We start from the raw sequence: 20,649 nt of genomic DNA, 5'->3' as shown, positions 1-20,649 counted from the left end.
CCCAAAACAATTGAAGTCAGTTGTAAAAACTAGACTGAGTTAATTGGAAGGTAAATTCAGTTTCTCTTCTTTTTACAGTAGTTTCTTTTCCATTCGGGGTTTTGCGAGAGTTTCTGTAAGTCTGAAGTTAATGAGCTTCAACATTCCTTTCTACCTGGGGTATGTTAGAGTGGGCTTCACTCCTGGCCAGACTTGTGTTTTGCGTCAGAAGACAAGTCTGGTGAGAGTTAACTTTCCAGTTTCTTCTGATGGTGGGGTTTGTGTTCTTTCCAACATGTCATAAATCTTAACTGTTGGACTCCTCCTGTCTAGAACAGTATGCAATGTACATTCACTAGGAAAATTGTCATGTTAAGTCTATTAAGTAATGAGGCAAAGTAAGCGCTTCATTATTGAAGTACTAGTCCTTCAGGAAGCAAAAACTAAATTTGGGATTCTGTTACTTTTCAATAGAACTTTTTAACATTTCATTGGTTTAATTGATTTTTGGTGTATGCAAGGTGATGAGAGCAGCTCAAAACCCCTAACTTTTTTATTTATGTGTTTCAGATTGTTGCCAGCAAGGGAGGCTTTGAAGTAGTCACTAAAGAGAAGAAATGGTCTAAAGTGGCAAGTCGACTTGGCTACCTGCCAGGAAAAGGCACAGGGTCATTACTCAAGTCTCATTATGAACGGCTCTTATACCCCTATGAGCTCTTCCAGTCTGGGGTCAGCCTCATGGTGAGATGCTTTTTTTTCAGTGCATGAAGAGGGGAACTGAGGTGCACGTAGCATGCTACTTGTTATTGCGTACAAAAGTAGGACATAGAGTCTATGCTTTTAGAAGCTTTAGGTATGTAAATGAACCTAGAATTGCCCTCAAGCCTACCTGTGACAGAATAGCACTAGAAATCGTAATGTGACTTTGTGTAGTTATTTTCTGGTAGTCATTTCTTTATAGGACTGAGACCAACCCTATTGGGAAAGAAAATGGGGGGAAAAAAAAGATTAATTGGAAAGATGTCTCTGTCTCTTGATAAGCTGGCAGTTGAGATTCAGTTTCCTTATTTGAAGAGTGTGTGGATTCATTGGTCTCTTGTCCAAATGACATGTGTAATACTGTGTGATTTCACTCATCCTCTTTCTTAGCAAACAAAATGATTCACAGACCATGGAATGATCAGCACTGCCTGATCAATCGACCTGGTGTCCTGTGCTCTGATCCCCTAGGGCATCCAAAAGCCAAACTTGGACCTTAAGGAAAAAGTGGAGGCTGAGGATCTCAGCTCAGATGCCCAGGCTTCCCCAAAGCAGGCTTCAAGGATGAACGTCGTGCTCAAGAGAACCAGGCGCGTCAAATCCCAGGTACCCTGTTAATTGTCTCCTAAGTAGGACAGAGAATGCTTATTTCTTCCACCAGCACAACAGCATTCGCAGCGCAACAGCCGTTGTCTGGCTGTGGGAGCCTGCTGAAAAGCACCATCAGGAAGCAGTCTTCATTTAAATTAAATCCAGAGAAGGATGTCTCTCTGAGGCCTGGTTTGCTTCTGGTAGATGCTCTGTTTATCTCAAAACTTTAAAAAGCTACTTATTGACAAGTGGTCTAGGTACCTCTGCAGTGAACATATCTGTGAAAACTAAGCAGTTAAAAAGCCATTTGTGAAATGATGTTAAAGCTTCTAATGGTGCGAAGTTTGGAAAGTGTTTTTAATTTTTGCCATTTAATTATATGAATGCAAATATGTTTCAGTAAGTCTTTATTAATTGTGGAAGTTGCACTTGGCACTAATTATCTCAAGCTGGACAAGACTGTTTTTGTGAAGAAATGAAGCACGTTGAGGGCAGGTGCTCAGGGATGGCTGGAACTATATGGGATTTCCACAGTTTTTCTACTGGAAAGCAGTTCATTTTCTTCTGGATTAGCAGTGTTCTAGAAATATCTGATATTCTACTAGGCAATATGAAATCCTGGGAGTAGCTCACAAGAGGTCTCAATTCAAACCGAATCACCACCATTTTAAATGCTATACCAGTAGAAATAATCTTGGAGGCTTGTCCTGGTGGCTCCGTTGCTTCTGTTCCGCTGCTTAAAGCAGGCCTTCACCTTTTGACAGCTCTGTTTCAGGTGTCATCCTAAGGCTCTGCCCAACAAGTTGAGTGGCTTCCTGCTGGCCAGTCACCAAAACATGGGTGAAAGCTAGTTTTGTACACAACAAACTTGCTTAGTGCCATTCTGGATTTGTTTTAAGCACCACAAAGTTGTTTGGTTTTTTGTTTTTTTTTTTTTTCTCTCAAATGCTTTTAAACTGCTTTTGTTCTTGTCACTGAGATATTTGAGTGTTCTTCATAAACTTCTGTCTTTTTCTCTGATGTCATGATTGACTTAGACTGCACTGTCTTTTTAGTCTGTTTTCTCAATTTACTGAAGCTGCCTTGATTTTTATTTATCGTAACCATGTAACTATGCATCCCAGCCTGTGATCTTCCCAGTTCTCTCAAACCATGTATTGTTAGTGAACTGTCCAGAAAAACTGAGAGTGCTGCAGGAACTGCAGCAGTCATTTGTTCTGTGGAATTCTGCTTTGGATTTGAATGAATCTTGTGAGATAATGCCAGTATGACTTTTTTTCTCATACATGGTATGAAAGCACCACTGCGTTAAGATCCTGTAGGTTCTTTCCTCCTACTGATTTCAGTAGAATAATGGTACTTCTCATTTCCTCTTGTTGAAAAACAAAAATTCTGTGGTTATCCTGGCACAGAATATTTGTTTCATTTCATCTAAATGGGCTGCATTTCAGAAATGAGGGAGGTGATTTTACTTGGATCAGCTGCAAAAAATAAATACGTATATTTATATGCCTTTTATTAGGCCTGTAGCCACACTGTCTTTTAAGCATTATGTTTATTAAAATGGCTGAAATGAGTTCTTTAAGGCAGGAAAAACTTAACCTACTTGCATAGCCAGGAGAAATATTTTTTGGCTGTATTGAAAGCTATGTGTAACTCTTAAGTCAACTCTGGAACTGTATTTAGACTCAGAGATTTGTCTGCAGTAGCCCCAAATGGTAGAAGTGTAAATATCTGGGGAATGCTGAGAAATTGTTCCAGATTTCAGTACACCTCCTTATTGTAGACAGGGCTCTGTTTATTGTTTGAGTGCATATTTGAAATTGTACCAGAGATTGTCTAGATAGTCTTCAGAGCACAGGCAATGTGCAACTAATGTAAAAACCTAAATAAATGTCATTCTACTCCAGCTGAAACATCTGAATGATTTGTATGTAGTGTGTGGAGTAGTCCAGTGCCTTGGTAGTGAGCATGGATAACTACACTGACCTCTGCATCTCAGTAGATTTCTTCCAAATGCTAAAAGTACTCTCCAAAAATGCTCTGTGTTTTCTTTTTGCAGATAACTTGCAGATAACTTGAATAAAGATAATAGTCAGAAATTACAGAAATGAAGTAAGATTCTCAGCAGTAGAAGGGGGTGACAGACTTTCGAAAAGCAAACTTTTGAATTTTTAGAGAAAATGAAAAATGAAAGAAAATATGGAATGACAGTTCTTCTTTGTGAAAGATGGGTTGGGAGGCTTTGGATGCTACAATCAAATGTCAGTTGAATACATTGGCTCTGAGTAGGAAGAAGATAGTTTGGTGATGAGAGATTCTACTCAAAAAGAAAGTTAATGCTTCATTCTCTTTCCTTTTTCTTTGAAGAAGGCTGCCACAAATGAAAACCGGAGAAGGGCAACTGAATTACTAAACGCTTGTAAAGAAAAGGACAACAAAAAGTAGAATGAATTCAGATTAGGAAAGGAGAATATCGTTAAGGAAAGGCTAAATTTAGGAGAATACTTCTTTTCTTAGGAAAGAGTACTATATCTTCATAGATCATCTGTTAGGGTGTACTGTAACTGGCAAGGGATTTGTCTAATGGGATTACATCATGATGATTTCTGGTAGAGAAATGCGGTACTGAAACAAAAAATAATGAAGCGCTGTCTTTCTAAATGATATTAACTCAACATGCAGAGAGTTTTCTGAAAAACTAAAGTGAAATCAAAGTAATGTGTCCTCTTTCACATTTTTTCTACAAATTTGTGTGGTTTCAGAATAACAGAATTTATAAAATAAGCTTCATTTTTTAAATTTGAAAGGTTTATTTCCATGGGAACAATTGTGTGAAACAAAAGAGCTCTGGGAGATGCTGATAAATGACCCAAACACGTATATATTTTGGTTATTGTTTGTAACTGCTCGGTTTTTTGTATTGGGGTGAAGGGGTGGAGATTCAAATGTTTCAAAGTTGATGAGAGTAGAACAATAGAAAAAAGATAGTGTGTAAATCCAGTGTAACTGGATCATGTTATTACAGTTGGCCACATACAAGCCTTTGGGTTGTTCTTTCATTTGGGAAGGTAAAAGAAACAAAGATATCAGCCTGCATCCTTCAGGAAGAAGAGAAGCTGAGAATAGAATTGCAGTTTAATTGAATTCATTTTGCTTTTTGTTATATGGAAAAATATAATGCAAAAGTGTAAAGGAGTTTGTGCTGTTACGGATGAGAAAATGGCAAGGAATGCAAGATTTCTGCCTCCATGTGCTCACAGTTTTGAATTTGGTGTTTTTAAACAGTCTTGAAGGACACCACAGAAAGACTGCTTATTGAGGCTTCTGAACACTTTTGGCATTCGCAACTAAACTAGCAATATCCTGGCAGTGTTCATAAGGTTATATAGGAATCTGATTTAAAACCCAAACATTTCAATTTCAACGTTCAACCTCTTCTTTTTGAAAACTGTATAGCTTTTTCCACCTGAGCATGAATGGGTTGAATCCACTTAGGTTTAGTGGAATCCAGGTAAAGCTGTAAAACTGTAGAGTGGTTGCTGCACATTAATCTTCTCGTATCATATTTACTGGAAGTAAATCTATTTTTCAGGTATTGGGAAGATTGTCTTGGGTCACAATAGCAGGAGAGAGAAATTGTGTAGATAATTCAAAAATGTTGCTGAAATTATGGAAAATTGTGCTGTGCTGGGAAATGTAATGTGGGTTGATTCTGTTGGGTTCTATTAGTTGAGAGAATGGATGAGCTGTTAATGAATTTCAAATGGGAACTGTGGGACTATGAAGTCTCCAGGTAGCAGGCTTTCCTGTACGAGAACTTAAGGCTTGTTAGCCAAAAAGTGAGGAATTTATGAGAAAAGATTGCCAATTAGTGTGCAATTTCAGAGTGGACTTACAAAGTTAGCAACATACATCTAAAGTGAAAATAATATAATAACAACATAGAATTAATGGATGTTCAGAATTAGAATATGAGCGATAATCAGTTTGGAAAGATGCTGGTTAGCATACTGCATACACAGTTCAGTGGGAACAGGGATTCTAGATATTGCTAAAAATTCCTTAGAGTAATAATGTCTAGGAAATGATATCTCTTTTAATGTGTTCTGGAAGCAAGAATAAATGGAAATAATCTAAGTTTTACTGTGAGTGCATCTGAATGTATTTTAAATATTTTTGGGGAAGTTTTTTTTTTGTTGTTGTTGTTTATAGATTAAAAACTGAATGCTTGTTGCTCTAAGGGAGCCTATTTCATGCATGATACATCAGGCCATAACTCTGTAGAAAATAACAGGTGAGGTATCTTCAAGCTACTTGAAGATACCCATGTTGGAATTAGATAGGTTTGCCAAGATCTTAAAAGATGAGTAAATCTCAGGAGAAAGATGGCAAATGATGAGAATTTGGTGGCCTTCTATATCAGTTTATAAAGGATGTTTAAAGTATAAGGAGGCAACAGAAAGAAGAATACTAAGGTAATTGCATTGCAGATAAAAACAGAATACAGAGGTTCTTTTTGCGGTTAGGTTAGTGGCAATGATGTGGGAAAATGAGGTAGGTGAGAAATGGGAAATGAAAAAGTTCAGTTGAGCAGAACACCTTCAGAAACAGCACTGGCAGTGGCCATGGAGTTATGTCCTAATGGGTCTTTTCATCTCTGATTTTGTGATTTCAAGATTTGTATTCATAACATTTCATCACAAATAAACCCAGGAGCAGCCAAGCTGAAGGAAGTAGGTTGGAACTCATTAGTGTCATGTGTATGTGTCTATTCAAGGAAGCAGATTAAAAAATCCCGTTGAAAGACTGTATGTGTGAACTAAATGGGAAATAATTGGGGAAGTTGGGACAAAAATGCTCTTTTTTGTTTGCATTTGTTCATTGGCTTTAGCAACAGAAAATCTTACCTTTTCATGCCTCTGTTTTCTTTCTTTTGATGATCTGATGTTGTGGGAGAATGCAATGTAAACAAATTACAAAGAGACTTGAAGGGGTAGTATTGATGGTTTGTGCTAATGTGGTCTTATTTTTATTTTTAGTCAGAAGCAGGAGAAATGAGTAGAAATACTGAACTGAAGAAGCTGCAGATCTTTGGAGCTGGACCCAAAATGATGGGACTGGGTTTGGGAGCAAAGGATAAAGAGGGTAATTAAAGCTTGGGATTATTGCTGTGTAAAGTAACAAGGCTGTTAAATCTTTTCTGTGTGTCTGTAGAGACAACATTAAGAAGTGAGCAAATCGTTATAACTGGAAAAAGAAAGCTAAGTATTCTAGGGTTTTGTTCATGAGAGAGATTTACAGGGTGCTTCATGTAACTTGGCATAGTTTCAGCTCTTTATGTATTATATAGTAACAATAACAATTAAGCAGCTGTCATATTAAATGCGTGACTGGAAGGGAAAACAGGGTTTGACAATGCTGGAACTGATCCTACCAGCTAAGTCCACAAATTATCGGTGTAATTCGCTCTGTTTCCTGAGGCAATTGGCATCACCTGTGAGGATAAGCAAAATACATTTTCCTAATCCCTGTTTATTTTAACTTGGCCAGGTATAAGAAGGCATTTTTATTTGCTTTGGACTGTCAGGTAGTTTCTGATACAAAAGGCAGGGTACCAGGTTGGACATCTGTGCTGTTTTTGCAAATTAAGTCTATCTTGTTGCGATATTAATAACATCTAATTTTATTTTATTTCAAGATGAGGTGACACGAAGACGCAAAGGAACCAGATCAGAAGCATTTGGAATGCAGATGAGGCAACGCAAAGGAACTCTTTCTGTCAACTTCGTAAGTTTGATTCTTTTGTTGCAATTTCTCATAATAAGAAATTCATTGATTTGTAACATTTTTCTCTTCTAAAACATCCCCCTGTGCCCCCAAAGTAGACAAATGGAGGGACACTGCAGCAGATGATACTGTTGTGGGAAGAATGAACAGTATTTTGAAAAATAATTTATGCTCTAGGTTTCTGTGTTAGTCTTTCAGACAGGAAGAATGTTGCGATGTGAAGGTACTTGCTGATCATGGTTTTGGTAGAACTAATATAATACTACTTCTCTTCCTTAAAAGATATTTTAAAGTGCTTCATTACTTCAGGAGGTTATTTTTTAGCAATTCCAGCTTTTCTGTCTTTTCTGTTCTGAGTTTAAACTAGTCATTATGCAAGTTCATGCAAGAGAAACCCATAAGGGGAAAAATGAGTTGTTTAGCACTGTGATGTTTAATCATGGAATAGCAGTGTATGGTTGTTCTTAATGTCTTTCATAGCACATCACATTTTACTTTTGAAGTGTCATAATTTAGCATGTGTATGCAACCATGAATGAAAATCCATGCTTTTTTTAGACCCTTTACTAATAATTTAGCTGTTATTTTTTTTCTTAGTCTGAGAACACTTAAAAAAGCTCATTTTAAATTTCAACTGTAGAATGCCAAGGCAGTCGAAAATCTCTAGTAATCATATTTGTATGTGTAGAAATGCCTTCTGGGGAAAAAAATGTGGAAGAAGTTGTGTATTTAAAAACAGATCATTGTGCCATTGCAGCAAGTTAGAATTTGTGTGACTTTTTTTTAATTGTACTATTATTTCTGAGTATACGGTGTTCCTAGACTGTGTAAGTGTTATGACCGTTTTAAGTATGCTTTAATTGAAAAGTCTTTTATCTAGTCTCTGTTTCTTTATGGAAAACTGTTTGTTTACTCTTTCCATTTACTCTTATTTATAAGATAAAACTAAAATACTGTAGCAACAGAACTGCTATTTTGGAACTGAATTGCTGTAACTGTAATCTTGTGAAATTCTGTAATTTAGTACCATTTGGTTCTACACTTCTTTTTTACTTGGATGAGAGATCTTCAAGGAGAGCAGTCTTTGAAGTGTGCAGGTCATACATTAGCCTTATATAACTTTTACCTGAAAAATACTGTTGTGCAGTTTTGTTCATACTCTCATCTTTTTGCTAACTATGAAATAAAATACACCTTTTTATCCTCTCTTCCCTCCCCCACCCCCCAATGTAGTTATATATCATAATAGTCTTACTGTGTTTTGTTATGTGGTTAGGAGGCTTATTTGTGGTTATTGTCTAATCACAGATTGTTGTGAATATGTATTTCAGTGCAGTCTTTGTAATTTACAAATCATCCCTTGGGCTGACATAAAAAAGATTGCATATGGTAATACGAATTTGGAGAGAAAAAGGTATTATCAGTGGTAGGTAACTAATGAGTATCATAGAATAGCCTGCTCTTACGACTGCCATTTTAATGCATTTTCAGTTTTGGGAAGAGAACCTGGAAATGTCTGCTAAGGGTACCCTCTCCATTTCATATATACGTGAAACAAAAACAACTCGTTCAGTGTTTTTTTAGACAGACATGATATTCCATGAGGCTGAGTGTGTGGATTTTTTTTAAAAAAGTGAAAATCGTGTGTATTAATAGAACTGCGTTAGTTTAAAAAATTGTTTCTTAAGAAACCCGAGCAGTCTTTTTAAGAAGTATATTATTGCATAGCTAGGAAGTTGCATAATTAACTAGGTTGGTGTAACCAAGATGGACTTGACTTAAAGTATTTAACACAACTGTGTGAACCTGATCAGCTGAAAAGCATGCATTTTTGTGACATCTTGATGAAACTAACAGACCCCCAAAAACCAAACACACCACTTCTGGTGTTATTTTGAGCTGCATAAAGGCAATATGCCTAGCCTGAGTTGCCTACTGACTGACGGGAGTAGTAGCAGGCTTTGGAGCAAGTGTTATTCACGAAGTTCATGTTGTTATTAAAAATTTATGCATAAGATAAATTTTTTAGCTGTGCTAAAGTATTGAAGTTTCTTCATATAGATTATGTTACACATCTTCAGTACTATGTTAAATGTTTATATTAAATTAAAGGTCCTTTGAATGTTACAGGAAGCAACAGCAAAGAAAATTTGAAACCTGTTGCTATGGTTTTATCTTTGGTCCCAGAGAATATGTTGTTCTTGTTGAGTGATTATCTTGGATAGACACCTGTGAAAACTGTTTGCTATTGTATTCAGTTTAATACTTCTTTCTTATCATTTGAAGTTTTATCCTTTATTTTGGAGAAAATGAGAAAGAAGTTGGTACCTTTACATGCGATTTCCTTCCCTTCCCCTTGAATTTTTAAATTGAAATCTGTAGGTTTGTGGGTTTTGTTATCTCTTCTCTTCAGTTGCAAAGATAATCACTGTACTGTTTTAAGTAATGGCATGTATGTCTCTGAAATACTTTTTGAAGATATTCCTCAGCTGTGTGCTCTTCGTAGGGGTTTAGTTGGACTTGTTTTCCGTGATAGAGACCCAAAGAGAAGGGAGAGCATGAAATTTGAAAAAAACGTTACATACTCTTCTGCCTTAGAATAATCTAAATGAGATGCTGCTTCAAGTTATGTAGAAAATAATTGTCCGACTGAACTGGATAGTTATTTTGCAGCACCCGAAGTCTCCCTGCCCATCATGTATTACTGCTTTAGGAAACTGAAGCATAGTTTTTCATTATCAGCTTTTCTTAAAAACCAGAGGAGACTCTGTTGGTGTTCTTATATCAGACTTGACAATTTCATCCTTTGTTCCTTAGTTTAAAGAAGGCAGGTTCTAGGTGGGAAAAGATTTTTCTGAACTTTTTTCTTTTTTCTCTCCACAGGTTGATCTGTATGTTTGCTTATTCTGTGGCAGAGGAAATAATGAGGACAAACTGCTACTGTGTGATGGATGTGATGACAGCTATCACACCTTTTGCTTGATTCCTCCTTTACCTGATGTACCCAAGGGTGACTGGAGGTGTCCAAAGTGCGTTGCTGAGGTACAGTTCAAGAACTACTCAAACTTTGTATGTATACTTGTGTTCCTGGAAAGATCAGACAGAAGAAGAGCAGTTCGGCTCAATGCTGTTCCATCCGGGTTGAAGCTGTACTTTTGCCTGGAATATTGTCAAGATGATCTGTGAAACCCCAGCTATTCTTGGTTGTTACGCTTCGGCATAACTACTGTTTGTTATGTTGCTACATGGCAGCTAAACCTTTGGCCTTTGTATGCTAAGAGCTGAAACTCAATTTGATAAGCTGATAGTGGTACATTAGGGTGAGAAGTAGGGTTGTGATAGGTGTTTCAGCATAACAGTGAGACATTTTGTAAACTAGGAAGTAATAAAAGTATGTGACTGGAGCGTAACAGGGAGCTTTGGTTATTGGGAAGTCATTATGGCATTGTTCAGAATAGCTGGCAGAAGAAAGTGAAAGAACTAATTTAAAAATCTGTAGCTGTTTTAGATTTGGTTTAGACTAAAAAAAGAACCGTTTGGGCTCTGAAAGTGGCAGCTAGTGGAATTTCATTGTTCACGAAAGAAGAGCTACCAAGTTCCAAGAGATGACTGATCAGCAGCCTAAAGGCAGCGAACATCACTTGATTAGCTTGGTATTTGTCTTAAGAAAACAAGTTTTGCAAGCTCAGGAAATTGGTAGTTCTAAAATTCAGAGGAAAAAACCTTACTCTTTTAAAGCTGTAATTTTGTGACCGACTAGTAAATTTTAGGCCGTGTTTTTTTTCTGAAAGAGGCAGTTGCACACATGTATATATTTGCCTATTTCCTCTCACATCCCCCACACCCTTCCCAGCTGTGGGCTTCTGCTGTTTTCTTTCTGGTGATGTATGAGTAGTTGTGCAGCCACATGATGAAATGGATCAGCTCACTGCTCTCTGACCCTCCACCAAGAGAGATTAGGTTGTCAGATGAACTCAGGCAAATGCTGTTGTGAGAGAGGTGGAAATTCATAGTTACAGGCAAGGGAAAAGATGCAACTAACGCTTTGGGCTGCCACTCACAAAGTGGGTTAAGCTGCTTGTTTATTGTTCCCTTAAGAGAGAGCAGTGAAGGAGTATTAGCAAACTTCAGCTAGTAGTAAATAGAGTGGCTGCAGTGATTTAAGAATGCGGAAACTCATGAGAAACTTCAATACTACTATGAGCAGTAAAAACAGTGATAGGTTATTCCCAATGAAAAAATAACACATGTAGGAATAAAATCGGGAAAGTTAAGATGCCAAGTAAGTTGTTATTAGCTGAAGATACAGAAAGTACGTGAAAAATTCTGGAAATACACTGGAAGTAAGAGAAAGAAGGGAAAAAATGTAGCTATATTTTGTAATGGAAAGCAAACAAATAGCAGAAGTTTGAAATGCTCCGTAGTGCTTTTTGCCTCAGTTTTTACTTCAAATGTTAGTTGTGCACAGATGCTTAATGTAATGTTAACAACAGGGTGCTGGAACAGGAGCTAGGAAGAATAAGCTAAGGGCTCTTTATGTGTATTCAGGTCAACATTCTTTGACAGTTTTTACAGATGTTATCGATTCTACATTGCAGGCTGCATTTAAGAACTACTTTGGTAAGTGCTGGGCATAGGCTAAGGGTAGTTCCTCTTGGAGAACAAGAGACTATTGATCTTCTGAATTCCTTTCCAGTCCTGTTTGTTTATGACTGAACAGCTGACTGTCAGATAGTTCTGTATCACTGTGGTGGGCTGACCCTGGCTGGACTCCAGGTGCGCACCAAAGCTGCTCTGTCATTCCCCTCCTCAGGTGGACGGGATAGAAAAGGTAACAAAAGGCTCGTGGGTCAAGATAAGGACAGGGAAGAGATAACTCACCAGTTGCCATCATGGACAAAACAGACTTGAATTGGGGAAAATTGATTTCGTTTATCACTGAATCACAGAATGTTAGGGATTGGAAGGAACCTCAAAAGATCATCTAGTCCAGTCTCCCTACCGGAGCAGGAACACTTAGATGAGGTTACACAGGAATGTGTCCAGGTGAGTTTTCAATGTCTCCAGAGTAGGAGACTCCACAACGCCCCTGGGCAGCCTGTTCCGGTGAAGTTATTATTACCAGTGAAATCAGAGTAAGATAATGAGGTAATAAAACTAATTCTTAAAACACCTTTGTCCCACCCCTTTTTTCTTCCCGAGTTCAGCTTCACTCCTGATTTTTCTACCTGCTCACTGGCAGTGGTTCAGGTGGATGGGAAATGGGGGTTGTGGTCAGTTCATCACATGTTGTCCTTGCTGCTGCTTCCTTCTCAAGGGGAGGACTCCTCACACCCTTTCTTGGCTCCAGCGTGGGGTCTCTGCCACTGGAGACAGTTCCTCATGAACATGACTTCTTCCCATGGGCTGCAGTTCTTCACCAACTGCTCCAGTGTGGGTCCCTTCCATGGGGTGCAGTCCCTCAGGAACAGACTGCTCTGGGATGAGTCCCCTGTGGGGTCACAAGTCCTGCCAGCAAACCTGCTCCAGCCTGGGCTCCTCTGTCCATGGGGCCACAGGTCCTGTCAGGAGCCTGCTCCAGCATGGGATGGAGGTCACAGCCTCCTTTGGGCATCCACCTGCTCTGGCATGGGTCCTCCCCAGGTTGCATGTGGAGATCTGCTCCACCATGGACCTCGATGGGCTTGCAGAGGGACAACTGGCCTGCACCATGGGCTGCAGGGGAAACTCTACTCGGCAGCTGGAGCAGCTCCTGCCCCTCCTTCTTTGCCGACCTGGGTATCTGCAGAGTTGTTTCCCTCACATATTCTCACTCCTCTCTCTGGCTGCAATTGCTGTTGTGCAGCAACTTTTCCCCTTCTTAACTCTGTTATCCCAGGGGCGCTGCCACTGTCACTGGTGGGCTCAGCGTTGGCCAGCAGCGGGTCCCTCTTGGAGCCAGCTGGCATCGGCTCTGTTGGACGTGGGGGAAGCTTCTAACAGCTTCTGACAGAAGCCACCTCTATAGCCCCACCCAGTACCAAAACCTGCAAACCCAGTACAGCCATGTTTGTATTCAAGTATGTGTTGTATCCATAAACATTGTGTCAGACACAAAGGGTCTGACAAGGACCTTGTAGTGAAGGGTGGGAACAAGAGGTGAAAAGTGAACTGGTATTTTTTGCACTCTTGGGATGAATTCGGACTAGAACAGTAGACGACTTGTAGATTTTTTTGTCACATGGACCATGTCCATTGTTAGCTATGCTGCATTGTTTTGATTTCCTTCTTTCTCTTCTACATACTTTCGTAGAACCGAATAATTTGATGGTTGCTGACTTGATAAGTACTGAAGCACTTGCAGAGTTTGTTCCTGTGCAGTTGTTTTGCAGGTGCTCGAGTCCAGCCTGTCTAAGAAATGTCTTACAGCTGTTGAAGCTGGTTTCATTTGCGTTGTATTAGCCTTTGGCTGGCAGCGGTGGATGATGAACCTTAGTTTTGGACAGGAAAGGAGAAGTGTGTAGTGCTGGGGTTTACTGTGTTAGATTAGCTTCTGTACAATTCTGTTGTCTTTCCGTTGTGGTCAGACTTCCGCAGCTGAGGAAAGCACTCAAAACTGATAACTTATTGACTTTGGGAAGGCCTCGGATGGACACTAGGGTTTGTTTTTTTTTTTTTTTTGCTAAAAATGTAACTGTGTCATAATGTGCTGCAGGGAGAAATATTTTATGTTCTGTCTCCTAGGAATGCAACAAACCCCGAGAGGCCTTTGGATTTGAACAAGCTGTCAGGGAATATACTCTCCAGAGCTTTGGTGAAATGGCTGATAACTTCAAGTCTGATTACTTCAACATGCCAGTCCATGTGAGTTTCAGATTTTGTTGCGATTCCTTGTAGGGGAAAAAGAGAAGGCTTCAGCTGATCCTGAATTTTTGCAGACCTTTGCATTGTTTGAAGAGACACCATAAGGTTCAAACATGTGAGGAAATGATTTAGCTTTCTGGCATCCAGTCTCATTTCATCTTCATTTCACCCTTTTCCTGTGATGGATAAATGGCTTTATTGCTTGTTAGGGTATACATTATTGGCCATACTCTAGTTAAGGTCTTGCCCTTTTTGATTAATTGAACCAAGTATCTTGTTCTTGTTTGGCAAAAGATTTTTTTCTCCTGCCTTTCCTCTGGCTTTTGTCTTGGTTTACTTTGTTTAGAGGATAAAACATTGTCCTCCTGCCTGTTACAATCTTTTCTTGTAGACATATCAATAGGCTGAGTCTGTCTGATAATTGGGCTGTTTTTCTGTTTTACATCTCAGCAGCATTTTTAAAACTCGCATTTCTGCTTTGGCATGCTTCCACGAGTCCACTGTCCTGTAGGGTGCATGCAGCACCAAGCTCCTTTTCCTCTTGAGGCTCTTCGGTAACTTGTGGGTGTTCTTGCTAAAGCTTCTGCCTTTTAAGGATTCTGATTTATGATACAACTTTAGGACATGGAGCAAAGCTTATTTTACAATAAGCTTCATAAATAAATGCATATAAATAGGAGTTTTAATGAGCTGTATGAAGACAGCACTTTTGAATACAGTGCTTTATCTGAATTTCCTTGCTGTTACTCAGAAGTTCTGGTCGTTACCTTCTGAAATAGTTTGGAATTTGCATGCTGTGTCGTTCTGTTTGCTACTTGGCTTCTGTCTCCTTTCCCACTTACTTTTAGCAGTACTTCTGGTAACCCTATAATTTTTCTTCATTCCCTCACTTATGACATGGAATCCTATATCTGTTACATTGCAGACACTATTAAGGAATACAGACCAAATTATATTTCTTTGAAGAGATGGAGAAGAGAAAGGCAGTGGCCTTAGTATTTGAAAATTCATGGGGGATTAGTAACAGTTTATTGCTTAAATGATAACTTTTATGTTGAGCCTTATCTGCACACACCCTAGCATCTTTTCCGCTTTCAGATGGTTCCCACTGAGCTTGTAGAAAAAGAATTCTGGCGATTGGTGAGCAGCATAGAAGAAGATGTCATTGTGGAATATGGGGCTGATATCTCATCCAAGGATTTTGGAAGTGGCTTCCCGGTGAAGGATGGCCGACGAAAGCTGATGCCAGAGGAGGAGGTGAGGAACAGGTTATGCAAACTGAGCCCGTTCTTTACTCTGTGTAAGATTTCACATTAAGAATTTAGGTCAGAAATCAGCATGGATTTTTTTCATGGAGAAATGGCGTAAGGGTTTTGTGTGCACTTAACATTCCTTTTGTGCAGGGCATTAATCTGTTATTTTAGGTTCTTTTACAGATCTGGTTGATGATAGCTAAGCTGCTTTTTATGATTTAAGTCATACCTGGTTTATATCACTTAATCTTAGCAGGCAAAGGTGTGCAAATTGTTACAGTATGCCCAAGTGTGAGGAGACTGATAAAACTTAGGAGGTTAATAATAGGTAATACAAACTAATTGGATTTAGCTTGCTTCTCTGACTGTGCATACTTATAAGAATGAAAACATTTAGATACAGCATCCTGTTATAGAAAATTTTATAAAGAACGTTTGGTAAGTATATTACCTGTTTTTCCTAAGACCTTACTGTGGCATATTGATTTTCTGTCTGCTTATATGTTTAAGTTCAGAGGAAATTAGAATGAAGGTATGGTTTTGTGATTACACAGCCCCAAATCAATTTATGCTGCTCACTGGAAGAGGTAATCCTGCCCACTAGTGTCTTCCACCTATATCTGCACCTTCCTACCTGTGCCTTTGTTGACCATGCAGTGATTGTGTAGTTGCATAGTGAGTCAGAACTACTTGTTGATCTATCTGTATGAAAGCAGTAATTTAAAAAAAAATATTTTCTAGCCATATCACTTAAGTCATTTGACTCACTGTATTGTCTTTATAGTGTCAGAGCAAAGGAAACAGTGGAACATGTGGCTGATGTGAGGGTGTGATGAGTCCTCTCAGCAAGCATGGGATATGCCTAAAATGAGTGAATCTGTGCTAACAGCATTCTTTAAGATGGAAAGTAGACTAATGTTGAAGCACAGTACTGAGCTTTGAAGTCTATTTGGATTTTAATTTCTTTTACGACTTGTGTATTTGCAAGTAAAGGTGGGATTGCTTAACTGGTGATGCGGTCATCTTAGAAATGAGTCTGTAGGAATTTTTTCTCCTGAGAAAACTTTCTAAAGTAATGTATGAAGATGATCAAGAGAAACTGCAATGCAGTAAAGCAGGTCTTAAAAAAGCTGAAATAATAAGGTAAGATTCACTGAATTGTTTACAATCTTAAGTTATCCTATTTTATTGAAGACTTCTTTCTTTTGTTCTTTCACTAGTGTTGCTGGTATTTTGTTTCACTAGAAAAGCATGAAACCTATGAACTGGGGGAAAAAGATCAAAGCCTAAGTAGATAAACCTTGATCCAAAGAAAATGGACTGTGTATGTTGAAATACTAGGTCTGTCTTTAAATCTTAGTCTGGTTAATTGCTGACTAAGGTATTTAAGGAATTATTTCATAGTTTTGATGCTTCATTGTTGCAGAATATTACCCCATTGTCTACTACAGAAACAGACAGGCTGATCTCTTCCTTCATGCTTTCCTTTTCTGGAGTTGGTGTCCTTTTGTTCTTCTGACTTGTTCAGATTTTTCTCCTCTTTTTTTTTTTTTTTTTTGGCAGGACTATGCGCTTTCTGGTTGGAACTTGAATAACATGCCAATTCTAGAACAATCAGTCCTTGCTCACATCAATGCAGATATCTCTGGCATGAAGGTACCTTGGCTGTATGTAGGGATGTGCTTTTCCTCATTTTGCTGGCATATTGAAGATCACTGGAGCTATTCCATCAACTACCTGCATTGGTATGGGCTCTCCTTTGTGCTGATGTGTTTGCCTTTAGGAAATTCAAAATTCTACTTGAAAATGCCTATGCACACTGATGACATTTTTCACCAAAAAGCTAAATGTGATGAGTGTTCCATATTCTTAGCTGAGGCTGATTAAAAGCAAATACAGATACTGTTTTAAGCGCTTTAGTGTTTTTCATTAACTGATGAAATATTCTTGTTTTGCCAAAAATCCAGTGTCATTGTAAAATCATGCTTTACAGGCTCACATATGTTCTAGGAAAGCTTTTGGTTTTGAACTGAGTTACAGTTCACTGCTTTATGATTTAAAGTTGATATCCCCCTATGCTGGAAATGGAGGCTGCTGCCTTGTGGCTTCCTCAGGCATCAGAGCTGACAGTTCAGCAAGCAGCTCTATGGATATACAGAAATACTGCTGTTCAGGAGAAGAGAAATTTGAAAGTAATTCTGACTTTCAGCACAATCCTCGGTGTTCAGCTTTTGTGTTTGAGAAGAATTGTCACAGCAGATTAACTATTTGCATTGCAGTCTTGCCACTTCGTCAGGGTTAGCCACAGTGGATGGAGCAGGGGGGACGGTGGGGGAAGCTGTGGGAATCACCCCTTCCAAATAGAAAGCTTGTTGTACCTTTGGTAAGGATGGGTTGATAGCCTTTTGGCTGGGATTGCGCATTTCTGCAGGACCATGTTTGCTGGTAAAATGGGCTCAGGAGGGAGATCAATTTTGTTTCCAGTTCAGATACTGTCTTCAGCATGGTATCAACTAGATCAGTATGTGAGGGGTTTGTGTGGGCTGGTGAATTCCCACAGCCCAGATGCAGAGAGCAGTGGTTATTTACTGAGGTTTACTAATGCGTCCTACCAGCAGGTGTCACTGAAGCCTGTAGGAACCACAGAAAATACAGCACTTTGCCTCATCTAACTTTTGGGATGGTTGGCAGCAAGGTTATTAACACAGTTAAATTATGCTATGTAAGCAGTTTCAGATATTTCAGCAGACTACTGTTTGTACTACTTGGTAAAGTAAAATGAAAGAATAAACACTATAGGTACTAGATCATTACAGTTCGTTTTGGTTAAGACAGGTCTGGAATAATATGTTCTCAAGTAATTTTCTGTCTAATTTTGATCTTGTTAGTCTTTCTCTTCTCTCATACTTAAATAATTGATGTTATTAGTCAGCTTTTATCTTAAGAGTCCAGTGGACTACTGTTTTTCACTAGGTGGTTATGTATATTAGAAGGATTGCTTATATTCCACTGTACTGTCTGGTGTTTTATTCTTTCCACTTCTGCTTAGCTGGTAGACTGTTCCATTGGTTTCAGGAATAGGACCGCTCCAAGCCTGATTGAGTGTAGGGAGTACTGTGATCTCTTCTCTCTTAAACATTAACTGTGATGTACAAGGTTGTATTTGTTCAACTCACTTTCTTCCTCCTAAAGGAAAATAATTACCCGTTTTATCCCCATGCTTAGAGCATGGTAAATGACAATTGTCTTCCATGTTAGGCTGGTCATGGCAAATCTCTTGTCAGGTACATTGATAATTGTGTTTTAGTCTAATTGATTTTTCAGAGTAGAACAATATATCCTGAAGAAGATGGTTGTTGATTTAAAGACCTTTTTGTATCTATAAGTAAAATAATTTGGATCGTGTGAACAGCGGTGCTAAATTTGAGGTGTAATTTGCAGTTGGGCGGCACCATTGCTTTTAACTAATGTGTTTATTACTGTGGTTGTGTTTTGTTAGGGGGGAACCCAAGACATGGTATGGCGTGCCCTCTCATGCCGCAGAGCAGCTGGAGGATGTGATGAAGGAATTGGCTCCTGAGCTGTTTGAATCCCAGCCTGATCTCCTGCATCAGCTGGTGACTATTATGAACCCCAATGTGCTGATGGAACACGGTGTGCCAGTGAGTATGGCACATGAGCATTTTTTTACATAAGTACTCCTGTGCACTCTCTTCTTTTCCCTCTGTGCCAGATTTGTGTAACAATGGTTTAGCATAGCTCTGAAGAATTTCTGTGGTGGATATTTACATATTCGATTTGTTAGTTCTGGGGTGTTTTTTAAAAGCTATTTTCTAGAATCTTCTCTAGATTCACCATGAAATTTAAATTATCTTCTATCACATGTGAATGTGCCAGGCTTTTTACATAAAATATCTTATAGAACAAGTGTCCATTGTGTTTTACATTTAACTTTCAATTAAGAAAGCCTCTACCCCGCCATAGCAGCAAGCTTGTCTGTGAAATGCTTTTGATGTCTTTTTACAGTAAAATACTTGTCTTACGTTCAGTAGAAATCTCAGTATTATAAAATGCATTTTTGACCAAACATAATTGACTGCAGACCTTTAAGCAGCAGTCACTATAATTTGCTTTTGTCTTAGGATAAATTACTTCCCTGGCAAATACCCCAACAAAACAAACCATAAAGTGCTTCCACAAGCTTTTGTGGTTTGTGATGCAAGGGATTAAATGATGATAGAAAAATGTTCCTTTTGGGATTCATAAAGAGAATTTTCAACTCTTGGCTTATGTATTCAGCTTTTTTGAGTAAGGCTGTGAATTGAGGATTCACTTTAAGAAGACAGAACTAATCCTTACCACTTTTGGGGTAGCTACATTGCCTGTGGTGTTCTACAGGTAAAGAAGGTGGTGTTCAAATGCCTTGTAATTATGTGTCTTAAACTTTGTTGCAAGTTTCACTTTTTTTTTTCCCTTTTTGTTTTCTTTTGTTTTGTTTTATCATGTGTATTAGGTATACAGGACCAATCAGTGTGCTGGCGAGTTTGTCGTGACCTTTCCTCGTGCCTATCACTCTGGATTTAACCAGGGATATAACTTTGCTGAAGCTGTGAATTTCTGCACTGCTGACTGGGTCTGTTCTTCTGTATATGTTTGCTGTATCTCTGCTAGGTTACCTTTGCAAAGAGAATGTTGGTGACCTTGTTATCTGAAGAGTAGTCTTTTGTGTTACATAGTCCCTGGTACAACAGCTAAGGACTAATCCGAGTTTCCGTTACGCAAAATAATTTTGGTGAGCACATAATTTCAAGCAGCTTCAAACCGAAACTCTGGCATGTGGTCTTCCTTTTAAAGTATTGATCTAACCATGAAGCGACATCTCATAGTACCTTTAATTAGTATTTCTGTGATTCCACTTTCTGAATTTGATACAGATTAATGTACTGTCTTGGACAGCTTTTGTCACTTGGATGTTGGAGGCAGGCATGTAACAGTCTTTTGTTCTGCTTTTGTGCTAACGCATTGCACCTTTTAATCATATTAGTGCTTGTTCTAATAGCCATGCCACGCCAGAGCATAGCTTAGGTGGATTCTTCAGTGAGTTGTCAAAACTGTCCTATCACTATCCAGGGTTTAGAGTTCAAAGTTACCATCTCATCTGTAGCTTATATATCTCTAACTTCTTTTATGTTACCTTCAAATAGGAATTTTAGTCCTTTATCAGAGAATTTTTGTAATTCATCCATTAGAAAAATTGTTTGCAGGGTTGACAGTGTGTCAGTGGTTTTCTTTTTTCCTGTGCTTATGATGCAATCTGTGTATAGCTTCTGTGAAAAACTGCTAAATTGACACCAGCCACGTGAAATTTCCTTTGCTTATACAAAATGTAACCAGAAATTTGTGTAGCCCATTCAACTAGCATTTTATATTTTTT

General features: G+C 38.6%; 1 protein-coding gene across 2 annotated transcripts in view; it reads left to right on the top strand.

Annotated features, from left to right (window-relative positions):
• The window catches only part of KDM5A (lysine demethylase 5A), a 50,192-nt gene that overhangs the window by 5,210 nt on the left and 24,333 nt on the right, over positions 1–20,649 (top strand). For both annotated transcript variants that reach the window (XM_071817428.1, XM_065841590.2), the window contains exons 4-13: positions 550–720; positions 1,210–1,344; positions 6,372–6,477; positions 7,031–7,119; positions 10,003–10,161; positions 13,843–13,962; positions 15,061–15,219; positions 16,779–16,960; positions 18,715–18,877; positions 19,729–19,848. In XM_071817428.1, the coding sequence (XP_071673529.1) occupies positions 550–720; positions 1,210–1,344; positions 6,372–6,477; positions 7,031–7,119; positions 10,003–10,161; positions 13,843–13,962; positions 15,061–15,219; positions 16,779–16,960; positions 18,715–18,877; positions 19,729–19,848 (1,404 nt within the window). The remainder of the gene's footprint in view (positions 1–549; positions 721–1,209; positions 1,345–6,371; positions 6,478–7,030; positions 7,120–10,002; positions 10,162–13,842; positions 13,963–15,060; positions 15,220–16,778; positions 16,961–18,714; positions 18,878–19,728; positions 19,849–20,649) is intronic.

This window comes from Patagioenas fasciata, chromosome 1 (assembly GCF_037038585.1).
Source record: "Patagioenas fasciata isolate bPatFas1 chromosome 1, bPatFas1.hap1, whole genome shotgun sequence".
In the NCBI taxonomy this organism is placed as follows: domain Eukaryota; kingdom Metazoa; phylum Chordata; class Aves; order Columbiformes; family Columbidae; genus Patagioenas; species Patagioenas fasciata.
This window is presented reverse-complemented; position numbering and strand designations above follow the sequence as displayed.